General features: G+C 37.8%; 2 protein-coding genes and 2 non-coding genes across 4 annotated transcripts; 2 read left to right on the plus strand and 2 right to left on the minus strand.

Moving 5' to 3' along the window:
- Positions 1–124: 124 nt before the first annotated feature.
- LOC101301757 (bifunctional polymyxin resistance protein ArnA-like) lies at positions 125–3,185 on the plus strand. The gene is made up of 9 exons (XM_004293994.1): positions 125–478; positions 554–646; positions 744–851; positions 1,644–1,758; positions 1,840–1,973; positions 2,063–2,164; positions 2,241–2,333; positions 2,426–2,561; positions 2,647–3,185. The coding sequence occupies exons 1-9, from the start codon at positions 200–202 to the stop codon at positions 2,760–2,762; spliced, it is 1,176 nt and encodes a 391-aa protein (XP_004294042.1). The 5' UTR covers positions 125–199; the 3' UTR covers positions 2,763–3,185.
- A 466-nt stretch (positions 3,186–3,651) lies between these two features.
- On the minus strand, positions 3,652–3,724 carry TRNAR-UCU. The gene has a single exon. It is a non-coding gene; the product is annotated as a tRNA-Arg (tRNA).
- Positions 3,725–6,384: 2,660 nt separating this feature from the next.
- Positions 6,385–9,722, minus strand: LOC101302045 (BTB/POZ domain-containing protein At3g44820-like). The gene is made up of 4 exons (XM_004293995.1): positions 9,673–9,722; positions 9,380–9,449; positions 7,640–8,848; positions 6,385–7,542 (listed from the first exon to the last, which is right to left on the minus strand). Exons 1-4 carry the CDS (start codon positions 9,720–9,722, stop codon positions 6,973–6,975), a joined length of 1,899 nt encoding a protein of 632 aa, XP_004294043.1. The 3' UTR covers positions 6,385–6,972.
- Positions 9,723–12,175: 2,453 nt separating this feature from the next.
- On the plus strand, positions 12,176–12,257 carry TRNAS-GCU. The gene has a single exon. It is a non-coding gene; the product is annotated as a tRNA-Ser (tRNA).
- Positions 12,258–12,275: the final 18 nt, after the last annotated feature.

Genomic DNA, 12,275 nt, shown 5'->3' on the forward strand with positions numbered 1-12,275 from the left:
GCGACGACTGCGTCTGGGCCTGTCTCCCAGTCTCTCCCTCCCAATCCCATTTCACACTCCCCCCTTTAAATAAATTCTGACCCTTCTTTTTCTCTTCCATATTCTCTACTTCGAACCCCAAAAATCTCCACCACAATCCTCCGCCATTGCATTTCCTCACTTGGAATCGAAACGGTGTCGTAGCGAAGAGAGAGAGAGAATGGCGTCCTCGGCGACGAGAGTAGATCTGGACGGGAGCCCGATAAAGCCGATGACGATATGCATGATCGGCGCCGGAGGCTTCATCGGGTCCCACCTCTGCGAGAAGCTCATGGCGGAGACGCCGCACAAGGTGTTAGCCCTAGACGTGTACAATGACAAGATAAAGCATCTGCTGGAGCCATCCGACGGTCATCCTTGGTCCGATCGCATCCAGTTCCACCGCCTCAACATCAAGCACGACTCCCGCCTTGAAGGCCTCATCAAGACCTCAGATCTGGTACCTCATTCTTCTTCATTCTTTCTCACTTAGTTACTTGATTTGGTTTTGAACGGCTCGGATTCGTTGTCGCAGACTATCAATCTCGCCGCGATCTGCACTCCGGCGGACTACAACACGCGCCCGCTGGACACTATTTACAGTAACTTCATCGATGCCTTGCCTGTGGTACATTTTTATTTTTATTTTTGTGAAAATTGAGATTTGATTGTGAAATTTAGGAGATGATTCAAGTTGATTTGAGTTTTGTGGATGATTTTGATAGGTGAAGTACTGTTCTGAAAATAACAAGAGGTTGATTCACTTTTCCACTTGTGAAGTGTATGGGAAGACCATTGGAAGCTTTCTTCCTAAAGATAGCCCCCTTCGTCAGGTAGCCTCTCCCTTTCTTTATCTTTTCTTTATATGTCGATTTCAGATCTCTGAGTTTATTGACATTTAATCTGTGTTAAAATGTCTCATTTTTGCGTAATTCGAACTCTTCGATTGCAATATTCAGTTTCGAGATCCGTTATTTGTGTCGGTGGGGTGCCATTTTACTTTAAGCTTACACTGAAACCTGTAGATCCAGAGCATTGTAAAGAATAAAACTACATAAATGTACTGATATTTGTCGGAACAGAACTGTGAACTGTACTGACATGATAGTAGTAGGGACTTGAGTAAAAAGCAGTTGAGAATTTGTTGATTTACTGCACAGGGGAACCACACATTTTTCTAAGGTTTATGCTTTTATTTTAAGATTGGAAATTGTGAATAACTTTATTGTCCTTGCTCTATGTTGCGATAAGAAAAGCAAGTAAACAAAAATAAATTTAGGTGCTCTCTGGTTTTCCGATTCGAGGATGGCTATGTTATTGACATGCATTGAAATTGACATATCTTCAGATTAACGTAATGCAACTTTGTTATTAACTGGTCCAAGACAGTGCATTATATATGGATGAGACAGACATCATGTAAAAAATAAAAAGGCAAATGGAGGGAAGAATAGGTTATATACAAATGCACCAGTTCTATTTTCATTGAGTTTTTCATTACTCGTCTTCATTTTCATTTTCATTTCATAAAGTAACTAGTTGAAATGCCATTGCCAACAACAGCAAGTGCAAGTGAGTGTTTCTTTTACCAGAAAATCTAACTTCCTCCTTGTCATTTTTCATAGGATCCTGAATATTATCTGCTTAAAGAAAATGATTCCCCTTGCATCTTTGGGTCAATTGAGAAGCAAAGATGGTCATATGCTTGTGCAAAGCAATTGATCGAGAGGCTGATATATGGTTAGTCATCTCTGTTTTTCTCTTACCTTCTATTTTTGGTCTCTCTAGCGTGGGTCTGACTTACTTTCTTCTTGTTAACAGCCGAGGGTGCAGAAAATGGTCTCGAGTTTACCATTGTCAGACCCTTTAACTGGATCGGACCTAGGATGGATTTCATTCCTGGTATTGATGGCCCAAGTGAGGGTGTTCCAAGAGTTCTAGCATGCTTTAGTAATGTATGTACCTACTTACTTGGTACCTTAGTACTGTTCCTTATCTGTTTAGTATCTTTGTTGTGTTCATATCGTGCTTTCTTCTGTTGCAGAATCTTCTTCGTCGTGAACCACTCAAGCTTGTAGATGGTGGCGAATCTCAAAGAACATTCGTTTATATAAAGGATGCTATTGATGCTGTTATGTTGATGATTGTAAGTATTGAAACTTATCTGATATATTAATATTTGGCATGCAAAAGGCGTTGCTCAGTAGTGTTATTTTTCCCAGGAAAATCCTGCTAGGGCCAATGGTCACATTTTCAATGTGGGCAACCCCAATAATGAAGTCACAGTTAGGCAGTTGGGTGAAATGATGACTGAGGTGATTATTTTACTTGTCAGATAATCAAGTTGCATTAGCAGTCCTGCATTGATCTTATTTGGTTTGATGATCGATGTTCTTGCACATTGCAGGTTTATGCAAAGGTAAGTGGTGAGCCAAAACTCGAGCAACCAACTATTGATGTCAGCTCTAAGGAATTCTATGGAGTGGGATATGATGATAGTGACAAGAGAATTCCAGACATGACTATCATTAACAGGCAGCTTGGTAATTATCTTGCATATTTCCTCATTTTTACTCTAATTATTCTGACTAACAGCATTCTGACTTTCCAATGGGCTATCTATGACAGGCTGGAATCCAAAGACTTCACTATGGGACTTGCTTGAATCAACCCTCACCTATCAGCATAGGACTTATGCCGAGGCTATTAAGAAGGCTATTTCCCAACCAGCTTCCACAAACTAAATAAACTTGGGTTTTGGTGCCAATCAAGTATTCTTGCTTAGGCGTGCTGTTGTTTGGCAGGTGTTCAAATTCTTTTCGAAGGAGTCTTAAGATGCAACTCTATGTTTGATTCAAATATATAGTACATTTTTTCGTCTTACAGATGCTGTTAGTTGATAGTTCATGGTAGAGCTCAGCAATTTGTGCTTGGAATGTCTGCAGTATATTGAGATTTCCTCAGAGAGCTATAGTTACTGAAATTTGTCGGCCAGAGCTTTTGCAACGACATGCTGAGGACTATAGGCCATTATACAATTGAAGCTGTTTCTGTTCTTAGGGCATTGTATTATTTCCTTAAACCTTCTGAGCATTTGTTTTTCCTTGTTAATTATTATACATTTATTATTTGAAGCATATATTAGTTCTTTTGCTCTAATTTTTAGAGGTATTTGTTCCACGAGTAGAAGAGTTTTAGGCTTTTAGCTTTATATGAATGGTGTTGTAGTTTTCTTGTTTCTAGAGGGAAGCAGAGTCGAGTTCCCTTCAATAAATCAAGGACGTCATTGCGTCAAGCTAGAAGGATTTGAAAATTTGGTATGATAAAAGGCAGACATGATGCTACCAAACGAATATGCATTATTAGAAGAATGCATTCATCCGGAATCAAAACAAGCAATGATCTAGTTAGGAGGCAGCTTCAGATTGTAATCGGATTTTTTGTTACAAAAGGAAAATAACACAGAAGAACTAATGCTTTCATGGATGACATTTGTGGAGTTTAGTGCTCCTCATAACAGAAGATCGAAAGTTAGCCTTCAGGGCTAACCTTTTTCTGAGGGCCTTTGGGTCTCGCTGTAAAAAAATAAAATAAAAATAAAAATAATAATAACACAGAATAAAAACGTAATTACACACCCGGTGGGACTCGAACCCACAATCGCCTGATTAGAAGTCAGACGCCTTATCCATTAGGCCACGGGTGCTAGATGTCTGTTAATTTACAACTGCTTATAAAATAATTGTTTACTAATTTTAGAACAGGATTATTACGAATTTCGGAATTTGTATTAGTCCAAATTCATTACGAACAGGCATAAACAAGACAAACAAAATGCCTGAGAAAGAGAACACACTTACAAATAGAATGGCTTCTATATACATCTCAAAAATCCGACCTACTGGATGAGTCCAGGTAAGTTCAGGCCTCAATAGACTGATCAGGAACATTGCAATGCACACAAAATTGAATCAACATAAGTGCATCTATTACATTTATGAACGAACGAGTACAAACCAATATGCCAAAAATGAACATATGTACATCTATTATTATATAATGTATATATAGATATATAATTTATATACGTAAAACGTTATTATTATTATTAGTAGATTTCATCTCTATTTACAGTGTACTCTCCCATACTTAAATAAAAGACAAAGATCTTAACCTTAACACAATTTCTCATTCAACTCTTTTCTTGGAGAAATCTGTTGGTGTAGAAAAGATTGAGAGTGCATCAGATTACTTGTTGTACTTTGAGTTTATAATAAGGAAATAACTTGGGTGATCAACTATGGTCACTTATGGGTGACAAACACCCATGAGAGATGGACAAGTGTCAACAATAATTATAAACAAACATGTCAAATACCCAAAACCCCTATGTTATGTCCTCAAATTGCATCCAAGCCTTTTAAAATGGACACGTGTCTCATGTTCATTGGTTGTGGTCACCTTAACCCTTGTCACTTATGGGTGATAAACACCTATGAGAGATGGACAAGTGTCAACAATAATTATAAACAAACATGTCAAATACTCAAAACCCCCATGTTATGTCCTCAAATTGTATCCAAACCTTTTAAAATGGACAAGTGTCTCATGTTCATTGGTTGTGGTCACCTTAAGGTGACCAGCTCTTGTCATCGAAGTCGGGTTCTTATAATAAAACATGTTACTCAAGTCAAAAATTTGAAATTCAACTTTATAATGCGATACTAAATGAGCCAAAAGTTTTTCAAATATGGGCCAAAACCGAAACCGACCTGAACCGATCCGAAATTTCAAATGGGCCGAATATTTGGGTCAAAGGTTTTAAAATCCAGATTCAGTTGGAAAAAAACCTTAAACCGAATAATTCAGATTGGTTTTGGTTTCGCCTTAAAATGGACCCGAACTGAAGATGCCCAGCCTTAATTCTGGTGACCAGTCAATGGAGCAACTCAGGTACTCGGGGTCGGAAACTGAGTTTCTGGGGGTCGGTAACTCAGTTTAGGCGACTGCTTTCATGGTTTTTTTTTTTTTACTATTGTTTTAGGGTTCTAAACGTCGCATATTTGAAAATTGATACAAATTTCGTTATTTTTTTTTTTGAGTTATTTATCAGAAATTATAATAACCTTTAATCTTGAATAAAATTTGAGAATTTTTCTTTCTTTCAAGAAGTGTGGATATATATTTTTTCTTCTAGAGTTTTGATAGTTTGTGAGTGCCCTAAATAAAATCAAATCCTCGCTCCGTCAGTGGATTGCACTGTGTACTTGTACTTTCGTGTGTACTAGAATTTTCACTACTCGGTTTGTATGTGACGAAAGGAACCAGTTTAACACATTTGAAATATATAACTCAAACTAAGACTATATTTTATATGTGGTTTGCTTATTAAGAAATTATTTTTTATGTGTATACGCTTCGGATTTGATTTGTCTATTCTTATGAGTTATTAACAAATTTCTAAAAAATTTCTAAAGAACGAAAAACAAAATGAATCTGATGTAAACTTAGATTTAGCTTCACACCCATACACTATACTTCATTGGTTACTCCTTAAGTAGTTCAATGTCTGAATTCTGAAGTGTGGAAGTTGTTTGACTTGTGATCCATTCTAGATTACAGGCATAATCTAGAAAAATTTGAAACCCACAAGTATTTAGTATTCTATTAGGTTCTAGTAAATAGAACCAATAGTCGTTCGAAATAGTTCATAGTAAATGAGAATTTCGTTGCTCTGTATTGATCCCCAGCCCATCCTGTTCTAACTTCTTACGGTACGTACAATCTCCAATCCAAAACCATGCTTTCCCGCCAGAACTAAGTTTGAAGGCACAGAGATTAACAAAACCATTCACTTTAATCTGGCAATCATTGAAACCATGAATAAAAAGCGCAATCTTTATGGTCTGTAGATAAAACAATGTGTAACTTTTACTGTATGTGCCTAAACATTAGCCTCAGATACCATTCAAAGTTTCAAACTCATATCAAATCATCCTTAGACATCCATCACTGAATTGAGGAGTTTGGTAATATGGCTGTTCATAAGATTGTCCCAAAGGGCTCCATGGTGTTTTGTCACCATTAACATACTTTTAGATTTCATGTGCCTACCTTCCCTGTTAATTTAATCTTAATAAGAAGCATCTTTTGCAAATGACTTAATATTCTTGATGCAATACTTCCCTCCTCCAAACAGATGCTTATTTGTTTGATTCCTCAAAGCCAAGCCCTGCTTTGCTGGATATATCATGACCAAGGGACTATGATACAGAATTATAGAACAGATACAAATCTGGACCTGTGAACACTTATTAATATGAAGAAACTTGAGATCAAATGACCAAATGTAAGCCAATAAATTTTTAAACATAACACACCAATGATATTTTCCACTATTTCAGACTAACAAGTTACAACTCGACTCTTGCAGATGTACATGTATAAACTCACTGTCAAACTAACTAAAAACTCAAATAACAACATTTCTTTTCTCTATGGGTAACTAGGTGTATTTCCTTGAACCAAATACCAACCCTAAATGTGGAGAACATATTCTGAGTTCAAACTTTGGTGGGATTGGCAGCATTCCATGTAATAGATATACATATTTACTTGTCTTCTGTGTTCTTCTTCTTCTTCTTTTTATTTGTTTTTTTTAACGATTTTAATAGTTCCTACTCCGAATCCCCACCCAAAAAGAATTTCTCTCCATACTTGAACAAAATCCAACTGTAAAAGAACAATCTTCTATGGTATAAATAAATCGTACCGTCCTCCCTCCGGACACTGCTGATACGATTCTGGTTGGTTCACAGAAATGTGAAGGATGCTCGAAACGTTCCAAAGGTGTTGAGATGATCTTACTTGTGGAATTACTTTTCCTTTGCGAGCATTCTGCAGACCAACCAGAAACTCTAGAGTGGCAGCCTTCCAATTTCTTTGTGCTATCTCTCAAAACAATGAGAAACTTTTTTTGTGTCTAGAATGGCAGGAAAAACGTGCCTTCTCAACTGATGCTCTTGGGGAGTGCCCAGTACTTCCAATAGTGTCTGGTTTAGCATCTGAAGGTCGTGAAAGAAGATTGCAACCAATTCTCCTGGCAACCACACGAGGCGAACTGATGGAACTATGTGATTTGGTCACCTTTTTCATCTCTTGCTTTATTTTACTAAATTCTTGTTCGAGCTCACCAACTCTAGATCTCATCTTGTCCATATCCACCTTTAAAACCCGGTTCTCACGCACCATAGTCACCCACCCATCCCTCTGTATAATCTGGCCAGCCGTATCAGCATGGAGATTAACAGGACCTGCAGGAGCACTTTCAGTTTCCAAGACATTCAGATGACCAGCTAGAGCAGTTCTCAAATGCATCTGCTCAAAGAACAGGACTTGAAGAACAACTCTGAGTGGCAACCTTTCATTTTGGGATGCATGGGCACAGGCATCAATAGAAAGTTTCTGGAAGTCAATGATGTTGCAAAGTTCTTCCTTCTCCTTATCTGAGAGCCAAGGATGCGCCTGAGAAAAGATAAACAAAATCTATGTTACATCAACAAGGATTAAAAATGGAAAAGGTGGATTTTATTTAAAGATGTGAGATCAAATAAAATTAAACCTTGAAGTATATATCAAGTGACCTATATAACCCATCATGCAAAGTTCTTGACGATTCTGGAAGAGCCACTGCAAGAGAGCGTATCTTTTCAGGCTTTAAAGTAACATCTGAAGCAACCTCCGCAATGTAGCTATCTATCAGCTTTGCAACTGACCTTAACGGACCTGACGATGGAGATGTTTCCACTTCAACTGATGCTGGAGAAAATGGTGTAACCTTCGATTCTGATGACATGAAGTGTTGGATTATCCGCTGAACAGTGTCAGTATCATACAATGTCTCAGCATCTGAATATGTCGGAATCAGAAGACCATCTAAAGTTGCAAATTCCAGTTGCCTTCCTATTCTCCTTTCCAAAGAGTCCTTGCAGGTTTGACTGGCTCCCAATATTAATGCAACACGAAGAAGTCCGAGCAAAAACCGGCAAAATGATTTACCCTTCTTTTGGGGAAGAAGTTTCTCAATGCTTTCTAAAACTACCCTTTGATCTAGGGCAATAGGTGTAAAACTAAAACTTGTAACTGTCCTGGGTATACCATGTTGTCCACCCTGCCATCTGCCCAGGCCGGGTAGGTATTTTCTGGTATAGTGCATTACAGCACCTGCGATGTTTTCAGGTCTTATACCCTTCATCTCCATTGCCTTGATAAGTCTCTCAAACAAACTCACACTGAGGTATGAGATGTCTTCAAACCACCAATCAGACTCAGAGCTTCGAATCCTTGCTCCAGTATTAATTCCATTCCACAGGATGCTTCCACCAGGACTCTGTAAGCTACCATACATCATCATGGGCCATCCAAACAAACTAGGATCTGTGCAAACCATCACAGATAAAGCATTTACACATTTGTTTATTATGTGAAGTTTTTCTGCCCTTTGAAGAACGGGCTCAGAACTTTGAAGAGCCAAGATACAGTCTTTCCAGTTGTGCAGTATATTCTTATAGAAAAAGTTCTCCGACTTTGAGAGTAAGTTCTCTTCTCCAAACTCATCTATCATTTCAAGGTAGTCCGCTGCACAGTACACCATTACTATGTTTCTTGAAGTCAATTCCACCCGCATACCATAGCAGAATTTAGCTGCAATCAGAAACATGTCAGGGCCACCAGGGAATTCCTCAAGAACTGTAGTGAAAACCTTCTCATGTTTCTTTTCGGACTCTTCATATATACATGCTATCTTCCCACATTTTGAAATGAGAGGAAACTGGACAGTGAAGAATTGTGATAAGTGATAATTCCCACTCAAAATTCATCAAAGGATATACGACATTCCATTAAAACTATTTTTAGGGGTGGAAGACGACAACATTCAAAATATAAAAAGTAACAAATAGCTGAAACACATAGTATATGAGTTTTATCATTAACAGCATACTGAAGCTATCAGCAAGCGTGTATAACATATCAATTTTCAATTTCCAGAAAGATAAAAAATTAAAAACAAATAGATAGATCATCTTTGCATTCTACATATTAAAAGATATTAAAAGACAAAACTTGGAGGTAAACAGCTAAAATCCATCCTTGAAGAAAGTGCTTCCCCGCATAAGATGGGGAAAACCAGAAACTGACCAAAAAAAACTCCTACCATGATCTAATAAACCAGTTGACAACTTATGATCTTAATCAAACAATTATTTCTGAGGTCTGAGAATAAGGTTTCAGAATGTTATTGATTTCTATCAGTATTGAATCCCCAATATATTCCATAACCAGAGCAACTGTAAGAGCATACCTTATGAAGATGGAAGCTTACACCATCCACCACAACAGTAATATCACTCGGCAATCCAGCTTTACAAAACCTTGAAAGAAACATAAACCACTGACTACATCAAATCCCATGAAACATAACAGTCTCAATTCTAACAACAAAAAACGGATTAACAGATGCTGAACTAAAGAGATCATCAATTCAATTCCAATTAAACTGTCATAAATTTAACAACCCCATATAAATTAGACTCTAAAACTCGAAAACAAGTGCGAAAAAGGATTGAAAAAATGGGGATTTGAGAGAGAGATTACCAGTCATTGCCTTGTCTGAGAAACTCAGAAACCTTTCGAGGAGGAGGCATAGCAGAAGAAGGAAGATTGGCTCTAGCAGAGCAGGTCCATTTTGGGTGGAGAAGAGAGACCCCAAAGGCGATTTCTTTAGCCAAAAGTAAAGGTTTTGGTTAAAAGGCAGGGAAGGAAGGAATTGGAAGAGTAGAGGAATCCAAGTCCAAACAGAGTCGAATAAACAAAAGAGTGGGCCTTTACAGCTATGACGCCCCCATCATCAAAGGACAAAAACCTCCACAACCCCACATCACCACCACCACCACCAAAAAACCAAAACCCAATTTCAAATTTATATATAAATCCAACCCACAAAAGGGTGCACAGATCACGACGAACCTCTATGCAAAATGAGAAGAAGAAGAAGAAGAAGAGTGAGGGAACAGAAGCATGGGCTGGAAGGAAATAAGGGAATGACTTTAGCCGGCCGAGTTGGTTTGTCTGGGGCTTTTTGTCGGAACAATCATTTTCGTCTTCTTCCTCTTCCGGGACGCGTGGGGGTTGGTTGGGATGAGAGTCTAGATGTGAAGTTACCAGGGGGTTTTGTTTCTGGGAGCTTCGTCAGCTCCCACGGAGGAGGTGGGGTCCACTCAAGGCAGAGGCACACATCATTCTTCTGGTTTTGTTTAATGTGTCTGACATCATTCTTTATGGTTGGATTTATTTTGACTGATATTCTCTCCGGTTGTTGGACTGTTTTGTATTGCACAAGGAGGTTCATATGTATGAACATTGTCCTTTTTCTTTTTTAGATGCAAAATGTCTTTTGGAAGTTGGAACTACTTGTTAGCTGGTTGAACTTCAGGGTCACCTCAATGTTTGATCAAACGGTGTCCTCGTGTCCGGAAGTTATGTAAGAATGTTTTTTTTATCTCTAATTATCAAGAATCGATCAACTTTTAATCTCAATCAGTATCGGCGAAATTGGAATGCAGTGAGGTATGCACAACTGAAGACTTTTACTAACTCACCCACTTGTGTGTGGTGGGTTAAGTTAAACACAAGCTGCGTACATTAACAGTTTTGTAGAAGAATCAACTATCAGAACAAACAACTTTGAGGTTACGGGTTCAAACCTCACGGACATGTAAGGTGTGTGAGTTATTAATAAAACGTTTTTAAAAAAAAACCATCAAAACAAACAATATGTGATAGCTGCTTAGATATATAATTGTGAATCATGTGTATAACTTTAGCAGAAAATAATAATAAAACCAGCTAAAACTTATTGGAGTAAATGAAATTCATCGGTTGGTGGAAATTGGTTATGGATTCAATTTTGCACAAACCAACTATGGCTATGAGCTTGAATAAATGATGGTATATGTTTCATATACGCGTCCCCCTCATGTGTGTATCATGATCATCTCATGGTATCTACTGCTAGGTTGTCACAGTTATGAGTCTTAATCAGCATGCCATATATATTAATAGCAATTAAGCAAGAAAGCTAAGTAATTGACTCAAATGGTTGTATTATACATTATCAGTAATACAGTGGTTCTGATATAATATTTAGTTCATTACTTGAGTCATAATGAATACAACAAACATAACCATTCCAAAATTATAGCTCTGTTTGATATAGTTTTATGTACCTGTTTCTCACCTACAAAAAGACATAAACAAGTTATAACTTTTGATGGCGGTCGAGTGTAATTGGTGGTGCTGTTTTCAGGCCATGTTGTGGGTTTTAGTGGAATTCCATATGTGGTATGAATACATGACAATGTAGGAGTTTTTCTACCAAAATCTCTAAATTTGCTAAATTGACATCTATATCTTTTTTATTAGAGAAAATGTTTAATTAGTACTAATTTTAACACTTTATTATCCATTCGAATGACAATTTTTTTTATAAGCTCAATTCAATGTCAGGAAGAAAAAAATTGTGCCTAAATGAACAAATTTTTACTAAAGTTTTAACAAACTATATTATTTTAAGACTATTTTGCCCTCATCCCTTAAACATGCATAAAGAGAGAGAAAATGGAAGAGAGAGAAGACTCCGGAGTCTCATTGGACTTTGGTCATCGGACTCCAGTCATCGCTCGCTGGATTTTCTCCGGTCATCAGAACTGAGTTTTTGACCCTAGAAACTCAGTTACTCCGAGGACTGTGCTTGGAGAATAGATCAAACCTAGGACCTTTAGTTAGCTAAATAAAGTGCATTCCAATACGGCAAACCAACAACATAGTGCACTTCACATGGTAACATCTATATAACTAGTGGGGCATGGGAGCCAGTAGGCCCCAACATGTGTCACTAATGCAATTTTAGTCATTTATATATGAGATTAACCATGCAGCTATATCAATGTCAACCATTCACATGATATGCGTAGATGCATGCGGCCGTGTACTAAAAACCTTCCGACCATGTAGTGTAAGCGTTAACTTCAAAATTGAACCGCGGTAAAAATAAAAGAAATGGTACTTGTATTAAAAAGTGGATGGATTAGCAACAACCGACGCTTTGGCCGAGTGGTTAAGGCGTGTGCCTGCTAAGTACATGGGGTTTCCCCGCGAGAGTTCGAATCTCTCAGGCGTCGAGTCTTTTTTATTTATTC

This window comes from Fragaria vesca, linkage group LG3 (assembly GCF_000184155.1).
Source record: "Fragaria vesca subsp. vesca linkage group LG3, FraVesHawaii_1.0, whole genome shotgun sequence".
In the NCBI taxonomy this organism is placed as follows: domain Eukaryota; kingdom Viridiplantae; phylum Streptophyta; class Magnoliopsida; order Rosales; family Rosaceae; genus Fragaria; species Fragaria vesca.

Excerpts from the sequence above, each read along its gene's own strand:
- LOC101301757 (XM_004293994.1), top strand. The coding sequence starts at position 200 with ATGGCGTCCTCGGCGACGAGAGTAGATCTGGACGGGAGCCCGATAAAG. Across the intron at positions 852-1,643 it reads AAGATAGCCCCCTTCGTCAG|GATCCTGAATATTATCTGCT; the intron begins GTAGCCTCTCCC and ends CATTTTTCATAG. Across the intron at positions 2,165-2,240 it reads ATGCTGTTATGTTGATGATT|GAAAATCCTGCTAGGGCCAA; the intron begins GTAAGTATTGAA and ends TATTTTTCCCAG.
- LOC101302045 (XM_004293995.1), bottom strand. The coding sequence starts at position 9,722 with ATGCCTCCTCCTCGAAAGGTTTCTGAGTTTCTCAGACAAGGCAATGAC. Across the intron at positions 8,849-9,379 it reads TAAGCTTCCATCTTCATAAG|TTTCCTCTCATTTCAAAATG; the intron begins GTATGCTCTTAC and ends TTCACTGTCCAG. Across the intron at positions 7,543-7,639 it reads CACTTGATATATACTTCAAG|GCGCATCCTTGGCTCTCAGA; the intron begins GTTTAATTTTAT and ends ATCTTTTCTCAG.